Source organism: Halichoerus grypus, chromosome 6 (genome assembly GCF_964656455.1).
Source record: "Halichoerus grypus chromosome 6, mHalGry1.hap1.1, whole genome shotgun sequence".
Lineage (NCBI taxonomy): Eukaryota > Metazoa > Chordata > Mammalia > Carnivora > Phocidae > Halichoerus > Halichoerus grypus.
In genome coordinates this window covers 97,352,499-97,378,531 of record NC_135717.1, presented here as the reverse complement: position 1 = coordinate 97,378,531, position 26,033 = coordinate 97,352,499, and the positions used below count along the sequence as shown (strand labels likewise).

The 26,033-nt window shown below is 36.0% G+C and overlaps 1 protein-coding gene across 17 annotated transcripts in view; it reads left to right on the top strand.

The window, feature by feature from the left end:
• The window catches only part of SOX5 (SRY-box transcription factor 5), a 1,003,105-nt gene that overhangs the window by 794,345 nt on the left and 182,727 nt on the right, over positions 1–26,033 (top strand). For 16 of the 17 annotated variants that reach the window (XM_078075751.1, XM_078075750.1, XM_078075752.1 and 13 more), the window contains 2 exons: positions 6,857–7,029; positions 11,582–11,650. In XM_078075751.1, coding sequence (XP_077931877.1) covers positions 6,857–7,029; positions 11,582–11,650 — 242 coding nt within the window. Of the gene's footprint in view, positions 1–6,856; positions 7,030–11,581; positions 11,651–26,033 lie in introns of those variants that run through there. The other variant, XM_078075762.1, reaches the window with a different exon arrangement.

Below are 26,033 nucleotides of genomic sequence, written 5' to 3'. Positions count from 1 at the left end.
ACTTTAGGAAATAAATGTGAAAATAAGATTTATAATGTAATGATTAAATAGTATAATAAAGATATCCACTGTGTGGGTTCCAAAAGAAGGGAACAGCTGTTATCCATGAGAGTCAGGATAAGAGTCTTAAAGAACAAGGCATATGACCTGGAACATGAAGAATGAATGTTTAGAGAGGGAGTGGCCAAGGTAAGACATTTGTGAAGGGTGGTGTCCTTTGTGGAGGATGTTGAAAAGTCACTGTGGCTAGAATTTAGGATGCACAAAGGAAGTGAGAAGGTTGGATCACAATTAGAAGGACCTTATTCATTCTTTTTTTTTTTTTTTTAAATTTTATTTATTTATTTGAGAGAGAGAATGAGATAGAGAGAGAGCATGAGAGGGGGGAAGGTCAGAGGGAGAAGCAGACTCCCTGCTGAGCAGGGAGCCCGATGCGGGACTCGATCCCGGGACTCCGGGATCATGACCTGAGCCGAAGGCAGTCGCTTAACCAACTGAGCCACCCAGGCGCCCAGGACCTTATTCATTCTTAAGAATGAATTGACATATTATTCCAAAGACAATGAGGAACAAGTGGAGGTATTTAAATGATTATTAAAATCATAGTTACATGGATAGATTTGTTTTTCTAGGAAGATAATTTTGGTACCAGTTTGAGGATAGACTTATAGAGAGAAAAATTAGTGACAGGAAGTTCTATTAAAGGCTACAGGGGGGCACCTGGGTGGCTCAGTTGGTTAAGCGACTGCCTTTGGCTCAGGTCATGATCCTGGAGTCCTGGGATTCAAGTCCCACATCGGGCTCCCGGCTCAGTGGGGAGCCTGCTTCTCCCTCTGACCCTCTCCCCTCTCATGCTGTTTCTCTCTCGCTTGCTCTCTAATAAATAAATAAAATCTTTAAAAAAAAAAAATGGCTACAGGGGTGCGTGGGTGGCTCAGTCTGTTGAGTGGCCAACTCTGATCTCAGCTCAAGTCTTGATCTCAGAGTTGTGAGTTCAGGCCCCGCGTTGCTACAACAATTCATGAAAAGATGAAAAATGTCAGTGGAGATAAGGAAGGGAGGCTGGAACAAGAGGTCTCCCTACATACTCTAAAACAGCATTTATGTTACGGTGTCCTTTGTGTGAAGAAAATTGTTGTGGGTTGAATTGTGTCCCTCTAAAAATTCATATGTTCAAATTCTAACTTCTAGTACCTCAGAATATGACTGTACTTGGAAATACGGTCTGTATAGAGGCAATTAAGTTAAAATGAGGCCATTAGGGTGAATCCTAATCCAATATGACTGCTGTCTTTATAAGAAGAGGAAATTTGGACATGTGTAGAGAGTGATGACATGAAGACACAGGAAGAAGAGGGCCATCTACAAGCCTAGGAGAAAGGTCTGGAACAGCTCGTTCCCTCATAGCCCTCAGGAGGAGCTGAGGTGCTGACACCTTAGTCCTGGACTTCTCGCCAATAAATATAAATTTCTATTCTTTAAGCCATACAATCTGTAGTACTTTGTTACAGCAGCTCTGGTAAACTAGTACAGAAATATTCTGGCATATGCTTGAATCTACGTTTACAAGAGTATGATAATAATAATAATTGTAGTTCTCTCTGAAGGAATAGTATTCAGAGGAGATCTTTCACTGCATACCCTTTTCTAATTACTGACTATTTACTCATGTGAACATAATAATATTGCAGAAATACATTTGACTAATTAAAATTAAAACTGAAACAAAGCTATTTTGAGAAAAAATGATCATGATTTGTTGATACAATGCATTCAGGAGGATGCGTAGTTGAGAAGAGAATTGAGGATGTTGTTAATATTTCTAACTTAGAATGTTGATTGAGTGATAACGCTTTAAAAATGAGAAAAATGCAGAACCCCACCTTATACATGTTGAATTTTAAAAGTGAGATCTACACTCAGGATATCTGTTCTGCATCTATAAGTAAGTGACTAGGGCTGGAGGACAAACTCAGGGTTGGCATAAACCTTAATATTTCATTGACTCTGAGACAGTATTCATTGTAAGACTCAGAGGGTTTAAAATATACAAAGTGTGTATCTGAGAATCATTGAAATATAAATAAGTGAAGACAAAAGGATTTTGTTAATCTTTCATATACTGAATGCCAAAATGATACTTGCTTATACTCAACAAACAAGTATATTTCTTTACACATTGGTATTACACCAGTTATGTAAATGGATAATATCACCTTAAACTTTTAAGTTATATTTCCACATATTATACATGAAATATATTTTTCTAAGTATGTAAATAATAAGAACATTGTAGAAAATGCTCTTTAAAAGTATAAAAATATTAAAATGGCTTATAATTCCATCACCTAGAAATAGCCACTATTAATACATAAATAAATTTTCTTCCAGTCTTTTTTTTCTATAAATACAGATATGTGCATACATTAGATTTTTATACAAATATTTTCTTTTTTTTTTAAATTGATGTGTAACTGACATACAATATCATATTAGTTTCTGGGGTACAATTCAATATTCAATATTTGTATATAATTGTGAAATAGTCACAGTAAGTCTGATTAACATCCATCACCAAACACAGTTCCAAAATTTTTTTCTTGTGATGAGAACTTTTAAGACCTACTTTCTTAGCAACTTTCAAATATGCAGGACAGTATTATTAACTATAGTCACTGTGCTGTACATGACATTCCCATGACTTGTTTATTTTATAACTGGAAGTTTGTACTTTTTGACCCCTTTCACCTATTTCACCCACCCCTTATCCCTGCCTCTAGCAACTACCAGTCTGTTCCTGAATTTATGAGATTGGATTTTTGTTTGTTTCTCTCTCTCCTTTTTTTTTTTCAGATACCACATATAATTGAGATCATATGGTGTTTGTCTTTGTCTGTCTGACTTATTTCACTTAGTATAATGCCCATAAGGTCTATTTGTATTGTCACAAATGGCAAGATTTTATTCTTTTTTTTATCACTGAATAATATTCCAGTGTGTGTGTGTGTGTGTGTGTGTGTGTGTGTGTGCATTACATCTTCTTTATCCATTCATCCATCAATGGACATAGGCTGTTTTTATATCATGGCTATTGTAAAAAATGCTGCTATACATGGGGGTTCATATATCAATGATACTGATATTAATATTCCTATATCAAGCCAGTGTGTTCATTTTCTTTTAATAAATACCCAGAAGTGGAATTGCTGGATCATATGATAGTTATATTTTTAATTTTTTGAGAAACATTCATACTATTTTCCATAATAGCTGCACGAATTTACATTCCCACCAACAGTGCACAAAAGTCCCCTTTTTTCCACATTCTTGCCAATGCTTGTTATTTCTTCTCTTTTTAGTTAATAGCCATTCTGTGAGGTGTGAGGTGAGATCTCATTGTGGGTTTTTTTGTGTCGGTGTGTGTAGTTTGGAGTTGCATTTCCCTGATGATTAGTGATGCTGAGAATCTCTTCATGTACCTGCTGGCCTAATGTATGTCTTCTTTGGAAAAATATTTATATTCTCTGCCCATTTTTTAATTGGATTGAATTTTATTTGTTTTGTTTGCTATTGAGTTCTATGAGCTCTTTATTTATTTTGGATATTAACCTTTTATCAGATATATAATTTTCTCCCATTCAGTAGGTTGCCTTTTCACAAATGTTTCATTACTACCCAGTTTTTTCACCTAGCTTTATATCATGAACAAGTTCCCATACCATTAAATATTCTTAAAAAATAGTTTTTTCATGGGTGAAAAATACAATCTGGATGTTCCATAATTATTTGATTATTCCCATTTGACATTGAGATTGTTTCTAATATTTCATTTAAAACATTTTTAAATACTTATCTTCATTTCTTGTAGTTTTCTTGGGCTAGGTTTTCTTTTTTTTTAATTTTATTATGTTATGTTAATCACCATACATTACATCATTAGTTTTTGATGTAGTGTTCCATGATTGTTTGCATATAACACCCAGTGCTCCATTCAATACGTGCACTCTTTAATACCCATCACCAGGCTAACCCATCCCCCCACCCCCCTCCCCTCTAGAACTCTCAGTTTGTTTCTCAGAGTCCATAGTCTCTCATGGTTCGTCTCCCCCTCCAATTCCCCCCCTTCATTGTACCCTTCCTACTATCTTCTTCTTTATTTTAACATATAATGTATTATTTGTTTCAGAGGTACAGATCTGTGATTCAACAGTCTTACACAATTCACAGCGCTCAGGGTTCCCCTTTCTCTGCATCCCCGCCAACATCTGTCGTTTCCTGACTTGTTAATTTTAGCCATTCTGACTGGTGTGGGGTGGTATTTCATTGAGGTTTTGATTTGGATTTCCCTGATGCTGAGCGATGTTGAGCACTTTTTCATGTGTCTGTTGGCCATTTGGATGTCTTCTTTGGAAAAATGTCTGTTCATGTCTTCTTCCCATTTCTTGATTGGATTATTTGTTCTTTGGGTGTTTAAGTTCTTTATAGATTTTGGATACTAGCCCTTTGTCTGGTATGTCATTTGCAAATATCTTCTCCCATTCTGTCGGTTGTCTTTTGATTTTGTTGGCTGTTTCTTTTGCTGTGCAAAAGCTTTTTTACACTGGGGCGCCTGGGTGGCTCAGTTGGTTAAGCGACTGCCTTCGGCTCAGGTCATGATCCTGGAGTCCCGGGATCGAGTCCCGCATCGGGCTCCCTGCTCGGCAGGGAGTCTGCTTCTCCCTCTGACCCTCCCCCCTCTCATGTGCTCTCTCTCATTCTCTCTCTCTCAAATAAATAAATAAAATCTTTAAAAAAAAAAAAAAAAAAAAAAAAGCTTTTTTACACTGTTGGTGGGAATGCAAGCTGGGGCAGCCATTCTGGAAAACAGTATGGAGGTTCCTCAAAAAGTTGAAGATAGAGCTATCATACGACCCAGCAATTGCACTACTGGGTATTTACCTCAAAGATACAAATGTAGTGATCCAAAGGGGTACGTGCACCCCGATGTTTATAGCAGCAATGTCCACAATAGCCAAACTATGGAAAGAGCCAAGATGTCCATCAACAGATGAATGGATGAAGAAGATTTTCTTTTTTTTTTTAAGAGAGGGAGGAAGAAGGGTAAGGGGCAAGGGGAGAGGGAGAGAGAGAATCTTAAGCAGGCTCCACACCTAGCACAGAGCCTGACACAGGGCTCAATCTTGCAATGCTGAGATGATGACCTAAGCCAAAATCAAGAGTTGGATGCTTAATTGACTGAGTCACCCAGGTGCCCCTGGGCTAGATTTTTATAAGTGAAATTATCCCTTGAAGATAATGAGGATTACAAGGCCTGATATGTATTACTTTTCGTAGTATGTATTCCTAGAAATGTGGTTACTAATGATGTGTGAAGATGTACATTGTACCATCACTTGAATATTTTCTTTAAAATCTTCCCAGTATATATTTAGATTATTTATTATTAGAATTCTAATTGCAACAATCATATTGTTGTTATTCTTAGAATAAATGTTCTTCTGTTCAATGGAATCCAAATATCTGAAGTATAGTAAATTATTAGCAATAATTTATTGGGCACCTGCCCTGAATAATGCTAGGTATTCATAATAAAGAATATAATGCATGATTCTTGACTTCTATTCATTCATAATTTCTTTTCTAGATATTTATTCTCTAGCCTATCTAAATTACATTAGAAACTTTATTTCCATTCCAAATGGGCCAGTGAAAATTATAAGCCACTAACTATAGCTGCTACTTCCTAAAAAGCACATGCTTTTTCAGCATAAATTGTTAGAGAGAAATACACTGGGATGGGGAAGGGTGACTGGGTTATAACAGATCCTTCTATCTAATTACATATACAGGGGGCAAATGCATTATTAAAATAGTGCTTAGTGTCTTATATTAAAGTGAAAATTGTAATTAAAAAGTATGTTCTCTCCTGCTGTGAGTGCTTTACCATAGGGGTCTTGTCTATCCGGTGAATTTTAAAAGAACAATTAAAAGTGATATTGTTCCTGTTTCAGTGAACTGCTCACATTTTTGGTGTACCAAATAAGCATTTTAACCTAACGAAGAAGATTCATAGCATGTTTTAAATATCCTGAGCCTGTTATTTATCATAAATGACTGCTGTGACTTCTTCTCCAAGTGTTGAATTTAACTATAATCTTTGGTGACTATAATGTGATCTCTTAGTTTTTCAACCATATTTCATAATTTCATGATAGCCTGAATTTATATTCTCAATCTTGAATATTTTCCCTGCTAGTTATATTCTATTTTTGAAGAAAGCCTCTGAGTGGCATATGATAAAACTGTCTAAAATTTGATTGGCTAATAGATTTTTTCCCCTTTTTAATGTAGAATTCCTTGGTTCTAATTCTTCAAGATTCTTTTTTGAGAAAAGGAGAATGATATTACTGATAATAATAACTTGATCTCCTAATAATTATGGTTATTAAATGTTCATGTTTTTGTCTTGCCTCCTTAATTTGATTAAAAACTACTTAGGGCAAGGAGCTGTGCTTTAGGCTTCTTTTTATTTTTTGTCAGATCCCACCATAGAACATTAAAATAGTAGATGCTCACCCCACCATTTTTTTATTTGCTTGTAAAATTAAAAACTATAGATTATTACTTGTCATACATAAAAAAAATCAAAATATTTGTTCATTCTGATATTTTGTAAAGGGGAAATACCCATCGCTTTTCACTGTGGAGTTAAAAAATCTGAAAGAAAGTGAGCCTATGTTTGTGTGTTAACCTTCTATTTAGAATAGTTCTCTATACAACAGATTCATTGTCACTGAATAATCACTCTCTTCTCATTTCCCTTTTCTTGTATGTTTTATTGCCATGTTATTTTCAGGGACTCCTGAAAGCCTAGCTGAGAAGGAGAGGCAGCTCATGGGTATGATCAATCAGCTGACCAGTCTGCGAGAGCAGCTACTGGCTGCCCACGATGAGCAGAAGAAACTGGCTGCATCTCAGATCGAGAAACAACGCCAGCAAATGGAGTTGGCCAAACAGCAACAAGAACAGGTGAGTAGGAGCCAGGGACACAAATTCCTTAGACATGGTTTTGCCTGCTATTTATAGGACACTCTCCTAGGTGCACAAAGATCAATAAAAGTCTTTCTTCCCACCTCACATAAATAAATAAAAAAACAAAATACAAAAGAAGCAAACAAACAAAAACACTTTGATCTGAAAAAGCTTATCAACTACTTTAGTGGTATGTAACATCGAAGTAATTAAAACCAAGGTGAAATTCTGATAGGTCATGAGAGAAGTACCAAACAGAATCATGGCGTGTCAAGAGAACATTTCCAGTCAGGGACACCGTGAAAGAGTTCATTCAACAGGTGTTTGGTATGAGCTTTGAAGAATAAGTAGGATTTAACAAATGAAGTAAATTAATTATGGCCCAGGAAGTTTAGTTAGATACCTATTATAATAACTTCAATAAGGAGTGAGAATCTAAACTAGATAGTTTAGAATCTAAACTAAATGACCACAGAAAAAGAGAAGAAAAGAATAAACAGGTGGGAAAATTATGATTAGTTGAATTCTTTGAGTGGGCAAAAGAATGAGGAGAGATGTTGAGCCTGGGTGATGGGTCAAGTCAGGAGGAGGGCAAATTTGGAATAACAGGTGGTTTTATCGTGTTTAATTAGAGCTCTTGTCAGGTTGTCCAGCTGGAGGTATGTAAAAAACAGCTAGAAATACCAATTGACGGTTTGGAAAAGAGGGCTGAACTAAATTTCTTAGTTTATTTACATAGAGATGGTGGTTTAAACCACTGGGGTAGGTAAGTTTCATTCATTTATTCAACAAATAATCAAGTGCTTCTTATGTGCCAGGCACTGTGCTAACTTCTGAGGCTTCATCAATTAACCAGTAAGATAGAGCCCCTAAATTCTAGTGGAAAGAGAAAGATGATTAACAAAGGAAAAGAGAAATTAACAAAATGATTTTAGACAGTGATAAGTTATTTGATGAAATGTAATTAGAGTTATTTAATAAATATTGATTGATATGGCAAAGCAATGTTTCTTAGCTTGGGTGGTTGGACCTGGCAATTGAACTCAGATCTAAATGACATACAAGAGGCAGCCATATTAATATCTGGGGCCAGACTGTTTCATGAGGGAATGGCAGGTTTGTAAGCCCTATATTAGAATAGTGGTGATAGCATTAGAAAATGGAAAAGGACTAAGGGTAGATCCTTGGGAGATACTGGCATATAGCTGGTAAATAAAAGAAAATGAACAATTCCAGAAGAACAAATCTACTAGATTTGTCATTTAGTTTCTCACTGTTGGCCTTTTAAGACTCTGGCTTCTCTGGAGCTTTAGTAGTAGAAATAAGGCATAAGAATTGACAAATGTGTAGTAGGAAAATGGAGGCAATGTATAAGAACTATTACTTAAAGTTGGTAGCAAAGGGAAGGGAAGAAAGAGGGTGCCATAGGGTGAATTTATATACAGATATGATACATCTCTTCTGGGGCTAACTCCCTTTTGCCATCCCATATTCTGGGCTCTGTCCATGCACTGTCCCAAGTGGAAGAAGACCATTATTTAGTCAGGGGTAAGTGTCCACACATCCCTACAAAACCTTAACAATTTTCAAAATGTAAACTAGCAGAGTTGAAAGAAGAAATATTCAGATTACATCTGAAGTGACCCCCTTTCAGTTTACTCCTCCCTACTTGGTGGTTCATCTCTGCTTGAAAGATGATGCTTTCATGTTTAATGAAATACTTCATCATCTTCCTTAAGGATATATTTGGCCTGTTCTTGAATATGGCCCATATTTCTCTTGCTTTACCCCCATGATAAGAGTTCAGAATGCTCATCTGTGACAGTCTAGAAAAACACTACTCTTTTCTTGTTCATAATTCTCAATGCTTTCAAACATCTGAATTCTAGAAAATTCTAGGAGCTTCTGAAACTGTAGGTCAGATGGGGATATTTCTTTGTAGAGAATCACTACTTTGGTGGGTCCAAGGGCATATTTGTCCTGAAAAATCTGAGCAATCACTAACAGAGAGCAAAGTCCTCTTCTCTTTCACATTCTGGCTCATCCCCACATACCATCAAAGGATTCTAGAATTTTTTACTTTTTCTGACATTATCCTTGGAATTTTAGAAATCATTAGGTTCTCCCAGAATTTCTCTCCTGTGTTGGAAAGATGCTAAGCAATGATGCCTACAAAGCCTGAGAGAAGATCCTTTGCGAAAGCTTCAGGTCAAGTTTCTAGAGCCTATTTTACTCCCCTAGATCTTCTTTACCATGCAGTGCTGGCATGCATAATCACCACTCTTGTAGTCACTGATCTTTTCATCAGGACACAGGAAAATCTCTGAAGGGCATTTAATACTTATTCCTTAAGATTCAGGTTAGGTATATCTTCTCTTGAGAACTCCATTTCTGACCCTCCTCCTGAAACTCCCTACTCATTGTAGGGTGTCTCTACTCTGGGCACTCTAATATTCCTATTATAGCCCTTAGAGATGCTAATGAATCTGTTCATTGACCAGCCTTTCCACTGGACTCTGAGCTCCATTCTCCTTTTTTTCACTCAATAAATATCTATTGAGCACCAATTTGATGCCAGGTTCTATTCTAGTTACTGGGATACAGCAAAGAATAAAACAGACAAAAATTCCTAATGTATTGAATTCTCATTAGGAAAAGATAGTAAACAAATAAGATGTTGATAAGGGTTATAAATAAAGGAGAGAATTAGGGATGAGGGTGCCAGGTAGAGAGAGAGGCTCTTTTAAAATGGGTGCTCAGGGAAGACTTCATTGATAGGGTGATATTTGAGCAGAGACTTGCAGGAGGTGAGGGAGTGGCAGTCAGTTATCTAGGCATAGAGGGTTCCAGATGGAGGGGAAAGCAAGTGCAGAGGCCCAGAAGCAGGTACATCCTTGGGAGATAGGAGCATCCTTAGCGTCTTCAAGAGACAGGAGAGGAGAGTGGCAAGAATGGAGTAACAAAGGGAGAAAGAGGAGAAGGTGAAACCAGAGAGGTAGCAGGAGGCCAAATCATACAGGGTCTTGCAGGCATCATATGGACACTTCCTTCTGCTCTGAGTGAGACAGAGGGTTTTGAAAAGATGAGTAACATGACACAACTTATATTTTAAAAGGATCTTTCTAGATATTGGCATATTATAGGCTGTAGGGTGCAAAGGCAGAAGCAGAAAGAGCAATAGGAGACTATTACAATAACCCAGCAAGAGAGAACAGTGGCTTGGAACGGGAGGAAGTGTGGAGGGGTGTGAGGTGGTCAGTTTCTTGATAAATGCTTAAGGTGCTGATAAAAAGATTTATCAGCTGAAATATTGACATGTGGGAGGAAAGGACCAGATTTAAGGAAAAGAGTGATATTCCTTTTCCTACCATCTCCTTTCTACCTTTCTTCAGGGAAAAAAAAATGGATTTTTTAAACCCTGTCCCTAAGATAAAATGAAAGCATGAAAATAACCATAATTGAATTTAGTTTTGAACTTGTTGAATATGAAGTACCTTTGAGAATGTCATTGGAAAAATGGGTCTGAAACTGAAAGCAAAGGCAGAGGTGAGAGAAACAAATTCATAAGTACTTGGCATACATTCAGGAGTAGGGATACAACTACGACATTGAATGGCTAGACAGAGCAGTTGAAGGTAACTGAGAAGGAACAGACTGAGGGTAGAGAAAAACCAGGAAAATGTACTGTCGTGGAAGCCAAGGAAGAAAGTTCAGGATCAAGGGAAAGAACTTGAGTGTTGAATTTTGATGAAAGGACAAAAGGTGAAATCTAAAAAACACATTAGAATTGAAAAAATGAGGGGTGCTTGGGTGACTCAGTCAGTTAAGCCTTTGACTCTTGATTTCGGCTCAGGTCATGATCTCAGGGTCTTGAGATCAAACCCTGTGTCGGGTTCCATGCTCTCCCTCTCACTCCCCCTCCCTAACCCCCCCCAAAAAATAAATAAATCTTAAAAAAAATTTTAAAAATGAGATTGGCGACTTTTATTACCAATCATTTTAGTGGAGAATGGGAGCAGAAACTGTGATGGAGTGCACTGAGGAGTTGGCTGTTCAGGGGTCTGTGGGAGGCAGAAATGAGGGCAGTATTTATGAAAAAACGAAAACAAATACTGAAACCTCAGTGAGGAATACAGCCTCCACAAGGCAATACCCTGTGCTACCCTGAACTCCCAGGTCGCAACAACCCCCCTGTTGATGCAATAGTTTCTTTTGTACAAAAGAGATAAAAATGCCAGAGGCCGTACCTTCTTCACGAATTGCCAGGAAGGAAGAAGGATTTCTGACACTCTACTGTTTCATACTGGATTGGATCACTGTCGGAGTGTCTTAGGCTTCATTTGTTTTAGGCCAAAAGAAACTGTGCCGAAAACTGAATATCTTGTTTGATCCTACTTATGGATGAATTGCTGGTACTCTAGGGGCACAGGCACATCTATTTTCATCATCTTAATCAGTGTCAAATCAAACTTGGAGCAACAGAACATTGGTAATTTCCCCCTGGGACTACAATATACTTTTAAATTTTTCATGTGCAATTTCTCCACAGATTGCAAGACAACAGCAGCAGCTTCTGCAGCAACAACACAAAATCAATTTGCTTCAGCAACAGATCCAGGTCAGAAATCATCATTTCATGCATACTTCCAATTAAAAAAAAAATCTATCTATCTATCTATCTATCTATCTATCTATCTATCATCTATCTATATTCTAATTTTTAGATGAGCTAACTGGAATAACCTCCAAAATAATTATTTTCGGCTTACTTAATTCCTGCCCTATTCCCTCCTATGCCATGAGAATCTTGCAAATGGTGACTGGCGCAGGCCCCTACTGTCAGGGAGCTTCAATCTGAGCAAGCTGACAGTCATTTTCATACTATACAAAAAGGAAATTATTGCTGAGAAATGCTAGAAAGATTTCATTTTCTCTATTCTTTAATGTTTAAAATGTGACCGTGGGTGTTCTCAGTGAGGGATGTGCAGGGGAACCAAAGCAAAAAGGTACAGCAAGTTTTGTTAGAGAGCCGTGGCAGAGAGGACGTTTTTACTATATGCTCAGGAGCCACGTGTCATAAGGGTTGAGGTTAGGGAAGATAATGATTTGGTTCAAGTAGAATTTCACCCTTCATGTTGCCTGGAGAGACCAAGAGCGAGGGCTCTATAACCTGCATCTTTTGCTTAAATGGAAATGTGTGATGATGATGAGGAGCATCAATGAAGATGGAAGAAAGCAGCTATATTGATAACAAAAGGAAAAAGTGGGTTGTCAGGGTTGTCCTGTCTTCACCACTTGCTGGGGCATGAATTTTGACAAAAATTTTTCCCCTTCTGAAAATTCCCTTTCCGAAAGTACCTATTTCGTAAGAGTATTTATGAGGACTTAATGAAATCATGGATGGAGTATCAAGGCACACAGTAGGTGCTCAATACATACTTGCTATTGCCAGCAAGAAAAGGAATCTAATTCATGGAGCTATGAATCCACCCTATGTAACATCGTCTTCTGGAAGCAGATGTTAGAGAGGAAAAATTCATCATTCTTTTGAAATTCTGTCTTGAGAATCCAGCATATTTTTTCAGTGTAAATACCATAAATGACAGAAGCAGACATGTCTACGTTATTTCATTTGTGTATTTAATCACGTTTAGACTTCATTGCCAGCAAATTTTATCCCATTTTACCTAATTGGGCCAGGTATACTTAATTTCTTTACCCTGGATTATATAGCCCAGTCAGGGTTTGCTCATTCTTGGTCCACCTGACATTTTAGTGAGCTAGTCATAGCTTCAGGGAGACAGAGAAACATCAGTGAGATGATCCAACCAGGATTCTTTGCTCTCCTTAACTGTAATTACGAGCAGCAAATCCTAATGTGATGTTATCAATCTGTTCATATCTGGAATGTGGTTTATTAAATTTAGTGGTTTGAAACTGTTCATTGGGGGGTGCCTGGGTGACTCAGTCAGTTGAGCTTTGGACTCTTGATCTCCGCTCAGGTCTTGATCTCATCGTTGTGAGTTTGAGCCCTTGTTGGGCTCCATGCTGGGTGTGGAACCTACTTAAAAAAAAAAAAATACAAAAAACTGTTTGTTCTATTCATGTTCAGTCTAAATATGCTGACTTTGAATATAGTTTTAATTGATGGTACCAGGTTATCTACATTTAAAATGTTTTTAATTGAAAATCTAAGATAATAAAGCAGTTATGGCCATATATATATATATATTTTTTTTTTTTTAATATGGGAAGTAGGAAATGTTTCAAGCAAAAATTAAGTACTGAGCAAGACTGACAATCTGAAAGGAATTCATTTACACAGCTTTTAATGTATTCATTAACTAAAAGCATACTTCTAAAGTATATTTTATAAATTGTTGATTTGGGGCAGTCTTACAAATACTTAATAGTTATGAGAGTCACAATATATTTAAATTAGTCTATTGAGAGATTATTCAGTTATGGGAAGGACCACTATAGGGACATGTGTAGAGAAAGAAGATTAAAAATGTGGAACAGATCCCTTTTTTTGCTCATGTAAATCCTTGCCACATTTCTTTTTGAGAATGTTTTCTCTCCCTTTTCTTCTTTCCCCTTCTTCCTTTTCCTTGGCAGCATCTGACAAGGAAGAAGAAGGGTAAGAATCAAATCTGCTATCGTGGAAGGCAAACCAAATTCACAACAAATAGCATTATAAAACTTATTTTTGTCAATGCACACATAATCAGTGCTTACATGAGAATTTACAATAGAATAAATTTACTTGATATCTGCAAATACTTACATAGTATATTTTGAATTGATCTACTTCTTTATCTTTCTTAGATACGGAGCTAAAGACCTTGTAGAAATAAACACACCAACTTACATTGTTCATCCTGATTGCATTTTCTTACGTGTTTTATACCATTGTCTCTTTGAGCTTTAGAAAACAATGCATTCCAGTTTCTTTATCGGTAGAATAGTGGGCTGCAATGTTATTCGACCCACAATTAAGGCTGCCTTTAAGCTTTTGGTTTCAATTATAAATACACGCTTGCCCCAAATGTTGGTAAAGGCATGCAAAGCATTAGATGGGTAGACAGATCTGCTAGATGGATTAGATTGACAGGGTAAGAGAGCAGGACAAATTTTCACACTTGATAGCTGTGTTAAATGACAAGAGGATGATGTTCCCCAACATTTCTCTCATTCTTTTACTGAGTTCTCTTTAAAGGAGAGGTTAATTTAGACATCTTTATTACATTTGAAGTATGTGTCATTAGATTTTAAAAAAAAGTGTATGAACAAGTTTGTGTATGCACAAACATTCACATATTCTAATGACCCAAGTTACTTAAGATTTCTCTTGGCCTATTATTTCTATCTTCTTTCAACTCCAGATGAAAAAGTGGTAGTAGGTTTTACTCTGTAGTTATATATTCAAAGAGAAAATGCTGTAAGAATTAGCAAATTCACCAATTTTATTCAATCACTTAGGATCAATTCTATATGAACAGTTTTTCTCTCTTTAAAAAAGCAACCTTAGCTCTAATTGCATGATTCTAATTGGATTGAGAACTCGATCTACATTACTTCCTTGCAAAGACTTTATGTAGAGTTATAGTCTTCTAAGTTGATTCACGTAACTCATTAGATTAAAAGAAGAAACGAAAAAGTTTTCTGTTATTCTTTCTAACATCATAAATCAGTTCATTTTACAAATAAAATCATGTCATAATACCAGAAAATATCTCATCTTCCCACAAGAACTTGTCTGTTTCTTTATGAGACTCTCAATTTTAGCAACACTAAGAAGTTCAACTTCTTTTTCTCCCATTCAGCAGTTTTCCTTTAATATTTTTCTTTATTGTCCTTTAAAAAGTAGGATATTTTTGCATTCCTGCTTACTGTACCTAGCTAACTCTTAATGCACGTTAATATGTGAGATGAAATTTATAGATATTTCAGAGAAAAATATCTTTTACATTTTTAAAAAAATAACCTTTTTTTTCTTTTAATCTTTTGCTTATGCTACATTGCCCATCTTTTAGCAATTTTATTTTCTGACTAATCTCTTTTTTACATTAAATCAACCTGTTTCTAATAGGGATTGCTAGGAGGTGGTTTATGTTTCCAATAATGATCCTAAACCAACGGTTCATCTTGACCTCATTCACTGTTACCAAAACCTTTTAAAGTAAATGAATGAGTGACCTCTACTCAGCTTCCATTATGGCAACAAACTGAATGCCCCTAGAGACTCAAGTTCCTTTTATCTTGAAGCTTTGTATGGGACAGGGTTTCTATAGCTTTGGGAGTGAGAGGGGGAAGCATGTCCTAGTTTAATTTTTTTTTTTTTTACCTTTTTTCAATAATACTTAATGGAATTTTAGGTTCTTATTAGCATCTAATAGGGTCAGTCCAATAACATGCTCTAGTATGAAATCCCCTTCAGGTATTTTTAAGGGAAATTTTAAAGATGTTTTACTTCTTTTAAAATGTGTATTTGTCATGATTCCCATACTGAAAGTTTAGTGTTTGAATTTTCTTAAGAGATTCCACAAATCTGTTGCATTTTCCCTTCTGACAAATTGTTCCAATTGTTTGTTGTTCATTATATTCTCTTGGGGGCAAAGATTTGGTATTTAACAATCACCTGTCATTCTTTCCGATTCATAAGGTATACGTTTGCAGAACTAGTAGTAGCTTTGGGTCACTGATTCTGTCTAGAGCTAAGGGTAGAGCAAAGGACAAATCTCTGTTCTTTTGTATTAACTGGCCAGTGTGTATTCCAATGTTTATAGGGAAGAGCTTGGCTCTTCAGGTGGTATAGGACTATATTTAACTGTATGAAATACAATTTTAATTGTATTAAATGATTAAAAATAAAGATAGAGAGCGGGTTCTCTGGAATTAGACATACCTGAATTCAGTCTCTGCATGTTCACACCTCATGTGTTGTGTGATCTTAGGAAAATTGCTTAATCCCTCTGGTTTCATTATTCCCATCTATTAAATGGGAATTATAATAACTGACACTGGCTTAGTTTGAGGATTAAATGGAATCATACCTGACATGTAGTGAGCACACAATGCTGAAAATTTTTGCCTAGGTCATTAGGAGAGAAAAACTTGTTCTTCTGTATTTCTGATGATGAACAATTTAATGAGTATTTCCAGCAAGAGGAGAATTTCTAGGAAAAAAAAATATAATATACATGGCAGTAGTCACTGAACACTAAGTTCAGTGTTCCAACAATTCATATGATTTTAGAACTACAAGGGATTTTTAGAAAGCCTTTATTTAGACCTATCTCTCATTTTGACATTTGTAAACTGAAACCAAGTAAGGTTAGAAGATTTTCCCAATGTCACAGAAGTTGTTACTTGTAGAACAATGGCTGGGTTCCAAGTTTCTCCCAAGTCTTGGCCCAGTTCATTTTTATTTCACTGACATTCTACCATTTAAGGCTTAATGGCCCGAAGTTTTAAAATGAGTTTTCTTTCCCTGGGAACTTATTCCTACAAAATAAAAATACAACTTGACTTATGTACAATTGAATGATTAAGTTGCAGTCATGGGCTCAACCAATTTGTGATAAAGGTTTCATTTTATTGGAGCCAAAGTTCTCTGAGCTCATTAAGAGTTTTGGTAATTCTTGATAAATTATTATGCAGAACAAAATCCATTGAAATATTGTATTGAAAACATAATAACGTGAAAGGTGAAATAATAGTACCTGACTGACCTGCTGATTTATGATTTCTTTCTCTGAGTGTGGTAAGTTGCAAGCATTTTACCCCCCCTCAACAAGACTCCACACACATACATGAGGACAAAGAGATTGCAAAGTAACCTTGTCTCTTTAGGAGACTGGAAATGCCAAGAATAAACACCATGCAATTAAGGTAACATTTCAACCTGAGAAGGAAATGCATTAACTCCTTGAGCTCTGACTAATGTTTTGCTGTAGGAAATAAAATATACCACAGCTGGACAGGATACAGTGCTAGGCTTTCAGATAGATTATTGGAGGAGAAAATATGGAGGAGATACAAAGAAGTAGCTTGAAGGGTGACTTCCTGCTCTTCCTTGTACTTTATGGAAGTAGAAGATCCATTTGAGAAGATAGGTGACCTCTCCTAGAAGATCAGGGATGCTACCTGCAGCTCTCTGTCCTTTTATTCAGAGAGAGCCACTTTAAAATCCTTAAAGCATTTTTAATACATCTGCTGGCAATTACCTAATGATGGGATTTTCCTCATAGATAAGCCTGTCTCCATAGATAAAGGTACAGATTGATTGATATGCATATACAGTTTAATTTTTACTGATATAACACATGTCACATGGCTAAGTGTACAAGAGAATAAGGAAAGCAACTATCCAGAACCAAATCCTCTATATGCTCCTCTGTATACTGTGCCCAATCCTTTTACTCAGAAGGAGCCACTTTAAAATCTTTTAAGTTTTCATTTTTAATAACTTCTTAGTATTCACTAAGTATATAAAAATACAACTATAATGCTGTTTATGACTTATCTACTTTTTAAATTTCATTAACTTAGAAATGAAGATTTGCTGAGTTCTCGTGTCTCCACCCTGACATCCCCCCCAATCCCCTCCCTCACCTTATAGTGTAGTTACAAAAGTCATTTAAATTCTTCCAATAGGTACTTCTAAGCTTTAAATAATTTACTTACACCTCTTTTCTTTGTCAATCAATTATAAATAGTCTCTTCACACTTGCCTCGTCAGATGAGGATGGAATCTCTTTTCTCTTATTCCCAATTGCCAATTTCTGTTACCTGTATGTCTACTCTAAATATATATAATAAGTTTGTGTGTGTGTGTGTGTGTGTAGGTATGTATGTATACACACGTACCTGTTGTGCTTTACCTAATGGTTAATCTTAAAAGTTGAAAATTTAAAAAATGCTGCTTACCTACTGGGTATTTACCCCAAGGATACAAATGTAGTGATCTGAAGGGGTACATGAACCCCAATGTTTATAGCAGCAATGTCCACAATAGCCAGCCTATGGAAAGAGCCAAGATGTCCATCAACAGATGAATGGATAAAGAAGATGTGTGTGTGTGTGTGTGTGTATGTGTGTGTGTCTATATGTGTGTGTATGTGTATATATATATATACACATACATATATATATATATATATATATATATATATACACATACACACACACACACACACACACACACACATATAATGGAATATTATGCAGCCATCAAAAGGAATGAAATCTTGCCATTTGCAACGAGGTGGATGGAACTAGAGGGTATTATGCGGAGCGAAATAAGTCAATCAGAGAAAGACATGTATCATATGATCTCACTGACTGGAGAATTCTTAATCTCAGGAAACAAACTGAGGGTTGCTGGAGTGGTGGGGTGGGAGGGATGGGGTGGCTAGGTGAAAGACATTGGGGAGGGTATGTGCTATGGTGAGCACTGTGAATTGTGTAAGACTGTTGAATCACAGACCTGTACCTCTGAAACAAATAATACATTATATGTTAAAAAAAAAAAAAAAAAGAAGATAGTAGGAAGGCAAAAATGTAGGGGGGGAAATTGGAGGGGGAGACGAACCATGAGAGACTATGGACTCTGAGAAACAAACTGAGGTTTCTACAGGGGAGGGGGGTGGGGGGGATGGGTTAGCCCGGTGATGGGTATTAAAGAGGGCATGTATTGAATGGAGCACTGAGTATTATACGCAAACAATGAATCATGGGACACTACATCAAAAACTAAGGTTGTAATGTATGGTGATTAACATAACATAATAAAATTTAAAAAATGGTGCTTACATTAAAATACAAATCTTCGTATTGTTTCTTGGATAGTCTTAAAGGGATATTCCGTATTTCCTTTTCATGTAACTTTGTGCTTTCTAATTGCCTTTTCTTTTCTTTTTTTTTCCCTCATGTTACTCATGTGATTTGCTTTATAACTTCATAAATTCTCAAGAATAAATCAGATCTCCAGAACGCCGCTTTTCTTGATAACTGCTTCTTAGCTGTCTGCCCTGCTTTCATTTAGATCAGTTGGTCCAGCCAACATTCTGGAATGTCCATTTATAATTCTGGAGTTGGAATCACTGTTTCCTATATTGTCCTCCTTGGTTTATCTCCTTATTTTGCTCTAGAACCACATCAAGAAACTTCCTGAAAGAAAAGGAGCAGTGTGGGGATGCAGGATATAAAGGGTCTGGGATAAAAACATTCTAAATATATGTATGTGTAATAATATTCTATTTAAACTCTCTACTTGATTGATAGTTTGGCTGAAAATGAAATTCTAAGCTGGAAATCATTTTCCTTACATTTCAAATCCATTGATTCATCATCTTCTAACATCGACAAGAAATATGATGTTGATCTGACTTTTGTTGTTGGTGATGACCAATTTTTCTCCTTTCTGAAAGTTTTTAGTATCTTCTAATTACTGTGACATTTCACTGGAATGTATACAGATATTTTTCATTTATTATTTTGTAAATTCCATGAATCTTTTAGTCTAAAGAGTTGTAGTTTTTTTGCTCTGAAAAATTCTCTTGCTTTTTTTTTTTCTTTGCCCATTTATCTCCTTATTTTCCAGTTCTTTCTGCATCTTCTGTGACACAGATATTTTATTTTCTTTTTCTGGACTAATAAATATGTTACTTATTGTTCATATTTTTACCTCTGCTTCTTGATTCTTCTTCCTAGGGGATTGCCTGAAATTTATCTTCTGAAGTGTTTAATTGAATCTTTGAGAAATTACCTTTTACATTTCCACAAGCTTCTTCTTGCTCCCTGATAATTCTGTTTTCAGGTTATCCTATTCTTGTTTAATCCTGTTCTTGTCATTTCTCATTGAATTGAAACTTGGGGGTGTTTTTAAAAAGTTAAATTCTCATTTCCTTAAATTTTCTTTTCCTCCATTTTTCACCTGCTTGCTTATCTTGATGTTTCTCTTTCAGCTTAAAGTTCTGCTCAAATTTTAAAAAATCATTAGTTACCATTCAGATTTAAAAGCAATATAAGAAAAACTAGATTGGGAGCTGTGACTATGAATGAGGTTTATCAACACGTGAACACAGCTTTAGTGAGAACAAGAAGCTGGCCATATATTACATGTATGGATACAGAAGTCTTTGTTCTGGAATTCCAATGTTCATGCTAACTATCTTAAGTTTTCCCAGATTCTTCAATTTCTGTTGAGGGTGTGTGATGTAGCTGGGGTAGAGGTGAACTGATGGAGCTACTTTTAACTAATACCACTGTTTGTAATCCAGGTCTCACTCCTGCTCTCCCTCATACCTAGACTGTCAAGTCCCAAGACTTTCTGGTGGTTCTGAGGGCAAGTTAAACCCCATTTCTGCTTAACTCCTTCCATGTATACTCTAGTTTGTTTCACCCACTTTTAGTTAACATTCTACAATTTTCATCTTCCAGAACTCTAGTCAAATTTCTTGCCTGTGTAAATATCTTATTCTTTACTGTTTTATGTGATACATGATTTTAAATTTGTCTGTTTTTATCATTTCAGTAGTATCTCAGGAAAAAATGCAATAAATACACATGATCAGTCTGTCACCCTGGATTGGAAATCAGGACATCATTTTAAAAAATCCATCCTTCTTTCCTTCCTTCCTTGTTTCTTTTCTTTTCTTTTCTCTTTCTTTCTAAAATATTTATTTATTTATTATTCTTAAATTTATTTTTAAATATTCAAGTCACAGAAACCAGTATGTGGGAATGAAGGAGTCCTTGTAAAGACAATGAGTTATGGCAGAAAGGAACAGCTTGAGGCTTCAAAACCAAACTTCACAGTTCTACGATTTGTAAATGTATATTTTATAGTTTCCTTGGTGTTTCCAAGGAACATAGAAATGGAGAATATCACCATCCTTTTTCTCTTTTTGATAGATTTATCAAACAATACAAATTTTATGTAGAATTTTAAACTATGGCCCTGATATTTTAAACTCTTTAATATCATTACTGAGACCCTGGTTAAAGTAACTATATTTGATGACTATGCTGAAGTAATTTTGACAACAGTTTTTGGAAGCTGTAATCTGTTTCTGGAATGCATTCATCCTGACTTGGGCTTTTCACTAAAAACAAACAATGCATTTCATGGAAGGAGATGTTTTTTTCTCATCTTTTATGTGGAATCTCAAATAATCTTCCTTATTGTTTTCCTTTTTCTATTTTATTTCGGTGCCATTTCTGTGCTGCTTCTTTCTCTCATCTTTGCAGTATGATTTCTGAAGTGAAGCCCAGGTTCATTTGATCCAGTATGGCCATTATGGAATCACTGAGACTGGCTCAGAAAGCAGACTGACAACAGTCTTTCCCATGACTTTACAACCTTTTCCCAAACAACATTACCTGTGGAAAAAGTCGAACACTGTTCCTCACTGCTCTGTACTCCATATCTTATCAGTTAACAAAACAAGGCCCATCAGGGCTTAGATAAAACCCTGGGAATGTAATAATCAAATAGTGGGAAACAAAACAAAACAAAGCAAGTTAACAACAACAGATTTGGAAATATAGGCCAGAAGTCAATATGTTGGCCTAAAATGAATCTATTTTACCTTAGTTTACACTAAATGCTGTAGTAGGGAGTTGCTCACAGAGCCTTTAGAAAGAATTTCTATCTCTTGTCTTTGAATAGAGTTGACAAACAGGAAGAAAATTAGATGCCAATGAAATTAACAGAGTGTTAACATAAAATTAATTATTCTATGAAGAGTAGTTACATCATGAGTCAAGACTTACATTCCAGGCATTTCCAGCACATGGCAAATTTGGTTCAGTTCTCTAGCTCAAGGACTAATTTCTACTTAAAAGCTGGTAAAATCTTTTAAGTTTTATTTTATTTAAATTCAATTAATTAACATATAGTGTATCATTAATTTCAGTGTTAGAGTTCAGTGATTCATCAGTTGCATATAATACCCAGTGCTCATTACATCAAGTGCCCTCCTTAATGTCTATCACCCAGTTACCCCATCTCCCTACCACCTCTCCCCTCCAGCAACCCTCAGTTTGTTTCCTATGATTAAGAGTTTCTTATGGTTCGTCTCCCCATAAGAAACTCTTAATCATAGGGAAAGACTATGGACTCTGAGAAACAAACTGAGGGTTTTAGAGGGGAGGGGGGGATGGGTTAGCCTGGTGATGGGTATTAAAGAGGGCACATACTGAATGGAGCACTGCGTGTTATACGCAAACAATGAATCATGGAACACTACATCAAAAACTAATGATGTAATGTATGGTGATTAACATAACATAATAAAAAAAATGATAATAATAATAAAAAGAGTTTCTTATGGTTTATCTCCCTCTTTGATTTCATCTTATTTTATTTTTCCCTCCCTTCCCCTATGATCCTCTGTTTTGTTTCTTAAATTCCACATATGAGTGAAATCACATCTGATTTACTTATTTTGAAAAACTGGTAAATTTTTATGTAACTTATAGACAAAAATAAACTGACTTTTTTACTGTGTTTGTGTGTGTGTGTGTGTGTGTGTGTGTGTGTGTGTGTTTGGCTCTGTTTTTCTTTAGAAAAGAAAGACTAACAGTCAAATAAAATAAGAAAGGAAGGCAAATAGAACATTGAGGATAACTTTATGTTGCTAGCTTTCCCTTGAAGGAAAAGCAAACAGAAAAACTGGAATTGCTTCTTCTGCAATGAGTATTCTAGAAGTGGTAAATTCTCAGTCACACGGCAGCATTTGATAAAGCTGATTACTCCCACTTTCGTGTAACACTCTTCAGTTGGCCTCCAAAAGACCACAATCTGCTTTAGAAAAAACAAAAAAAGCAAAAACAAAAAACTTTTTATTCTCCATCCTCAGTCTCTTTTGGTGGCTTCTTCCGCATCCTTCAAAGGCTAACTTGCTATAATTCTCCATCATCTGACTTACTTCTTAAATGATCTCATCTAATCATTTTATGTACTATTTTAAAGATAAGACTTGAAAATGTATCTTTCCATCCTTGATCTCTCTCCTAACCCTCAGAGTCAAATATCCAACTGCCTACTCAGCCTATTTAAATACATAACTAGTAAGCACCCAAATTTCACATTTTGAAAGTAGAACCTTTAATTATGTTTCCAAAACTCATTATTTCCCAGTTTATCCAACTATGAGTATGAGACCATATGCCTAGTTGCTGTCACCAAAACCTAGGAAGTATCCTTAAAACCTTTCATTCTTTTATACCTCACACCTAATCCATCAACATTGGTTTTTATCCTCAATCTATCAATTGACTGACTTCTCTTACCATAACTCACCATCATGTCTCACCTAGGCTCCCATAGTAGCCTCCTCACCAAGTTGGTAATCCACCTTCCTCTGTTAACCCCCTAAGTAGGCATTTCACATAGCTGCTAGTGTGATCTTTTAAATTTAATTATGCTGTAACCATGCTCAAAATCATGTCATTTAAAATAAATTCACTCTCCTTATGTTAGTCTATTGGGCTGAATTTAAATGCCAACCTCTCGAACTATCTCCCTCATTCCTTCTGCCCTAGAAACCTGTCCTTCCTGGTTTCAGGGAATATGCCAAGAATGTTCTAGCATCAGTACATTTTTATTTGTCTTTCTTATGGCCTGGAATGCTTTCTTTAGTTCATCACAAAACTCAGACCCTCATTTCATTCAGGTCTCTCTTCAAATGCCATCCTCCTTGGAGTGGGGGAGGGGGTTGGGGTGGGGCATCTCTGACAACCCAATCCAAAATAATCCTTGCATCCTCTAGTCATCTCTGATCACTTGTCCTGCTTACTTCTCTTCGGAGCCCTTATCACCCCCTTATATGTACCTTGGTTTTGCTGTACCCCATATTGTACCACAATACACACCTGGCAATAAGTTCTGTGGAGTCAAATATTTGATCTGCCTTGCTCACTGCTATACCCAAAGTACATATAATAGCTCCTGGCATATAATAAGAACTTTAAAATATTTATTGAATGGATTAATGAATAAAGTGTGGGCACATTACCCACTCTGTAGTATATGTAATAATAAGATGATAATTTTCTCAAGGGATTGAAATAGATGTTTAGGGAGCCATCAAAAATAGATAACCAATATTTCCTAGTGCTGTATATGGTTTGTAAAGTCATTTTGTACTTTGTATTATACTGGTGAGAAGGAGGAGCCCATTGCTCATTAAGTACTTGGCACTTTGCGGAGGTCATTTCATATAATTATCACAAGAATTCAGATAGGTTATGACATTATCTCCATTTTATAGACCGTGGAACTGAAGAGCGTGCGTGTGTGTGTGTGTGTGTGTGTGTGTGAGAGAGAGAGAGAGAGAGAAAGAGAGAGAAAATCTGAGATCCTGATAGCTGAGTACTATGTAAACTTAAAAGGCACCTTCTTCCTCTCTCTCCTTATTAGAGTAGCAATGAATGATTTAATTCAGATAATCCCAAGAAAATAAGAGTAATTGATCTTATCAAACTGAATTAAACCTATTAAACGGCAAATGTGGCAGGATTTTTTTAAAAAGCAATTCGGTTTTGCTTTCTATAATAAACCAGGTAAGAGAGTGCTCTTTTATAAATGGGGGAAATCAATAAATGTCTTTAAAAAGAATTATCTGATGTTGGCAATCTTGTTATACCTAAATAGGAAATGAGAAGAGGTGAACTAACGAACTTTCATAGCATGCACATATGTTTGCTAAAAGAGGTAAAGTAATGAGCTAATGTTGATATCATACACATATTTAACTAGAGATTTATATTAATATAGGTGTATACACTGTGTGAGTGTGTATGTATGTGCGTATGTATACTCAGGTTTCTATACATCTTTTTGAATCATTGTTTCCCTTCATTTTCTGTTCATTGCCAAAATATATATTTAAATTTCCTTTCTTCTACCATAACCACCATCTAATTCTGAATACATGTTTTTACTCCCTCTCTACCTCTGTATTCCTTTCCACTACTTTGCCAGTATCTGTGTCTACACCTGCTGCTTGACCATCTGACATAGTCATTTCCTTTACCCTTCTAATTTTATTTTCTTTCTCCCATAGTTCCTTCTCTGGCTAAGTCTCCTCCTTTTTATTCTCATTAGGCAACTGGCTTTCTTGTTTTCATTGAATGAAAAGTTGTCCACTCATAAGCCAAGTGAATCTGAAAGATCATTTTGTTTTAATTTTAAAATAAATTATTTGAATTTTTGTGGGGTGAAGCAAGTAGTGCAGAGAGCAAAAGAAAACATAAACAGGCTCCAGCAGAGGTTTCACAGAGTGTTAGTATAATATATTATTGCAATCTTTCCATGATAGAGGGTGTGTTGTCATGAGCACCCGTGTCATGCAGCCAGAAGAGGAGGGATGGTGCTGCCGTGAGGTAAATCAAGAGATAACAATAAAATATTTCTGTTGCCTGGTGGAGGTGTTTAGGATGTGTTTTCTTTATATCTTCATCCGCCCCTAATTGAGGATGCTTTAAAATTGAATGACTAGCAGTCAAAACGTGTTTGCTTCAAGCTGAGAAGAAAAATGCTGGTGTCTCCGCTTCCAAACTGATTGCGCTTTGTACACAACTGACAGCTACAGTCACTTTGAGTGACTGATAAGTGGGAAGCTCTGCCACTTATCAAGGAATGCAGGCTGAAAAGAAAAGACCGGGGCCATTTAGATGCTTTGGCATGTTCAAAATAACATCTTACATCAGTCAGACTCAGAAGCACTAAAGACATTTAAAATGAAGTAATGTATATAGAAATGTGGTATATGTGTTTGAAGAGAGAAAAAAATTATTCGGCAAGCAAATAGCTGCAAAAGGGGGAAAGAGAAAGCGTTGTTGTCAGGGGTCAATATTTGCGAAATGAATCAATGGATAAATAATTTACACACATTCTGATAAATTTTGCCCTTAGTTTGAAACATCCAAATTTAAAAATGGGTAACTAAAGAGCTCCACCCTTATTTATATAAGCAGCTGCCTTTGAC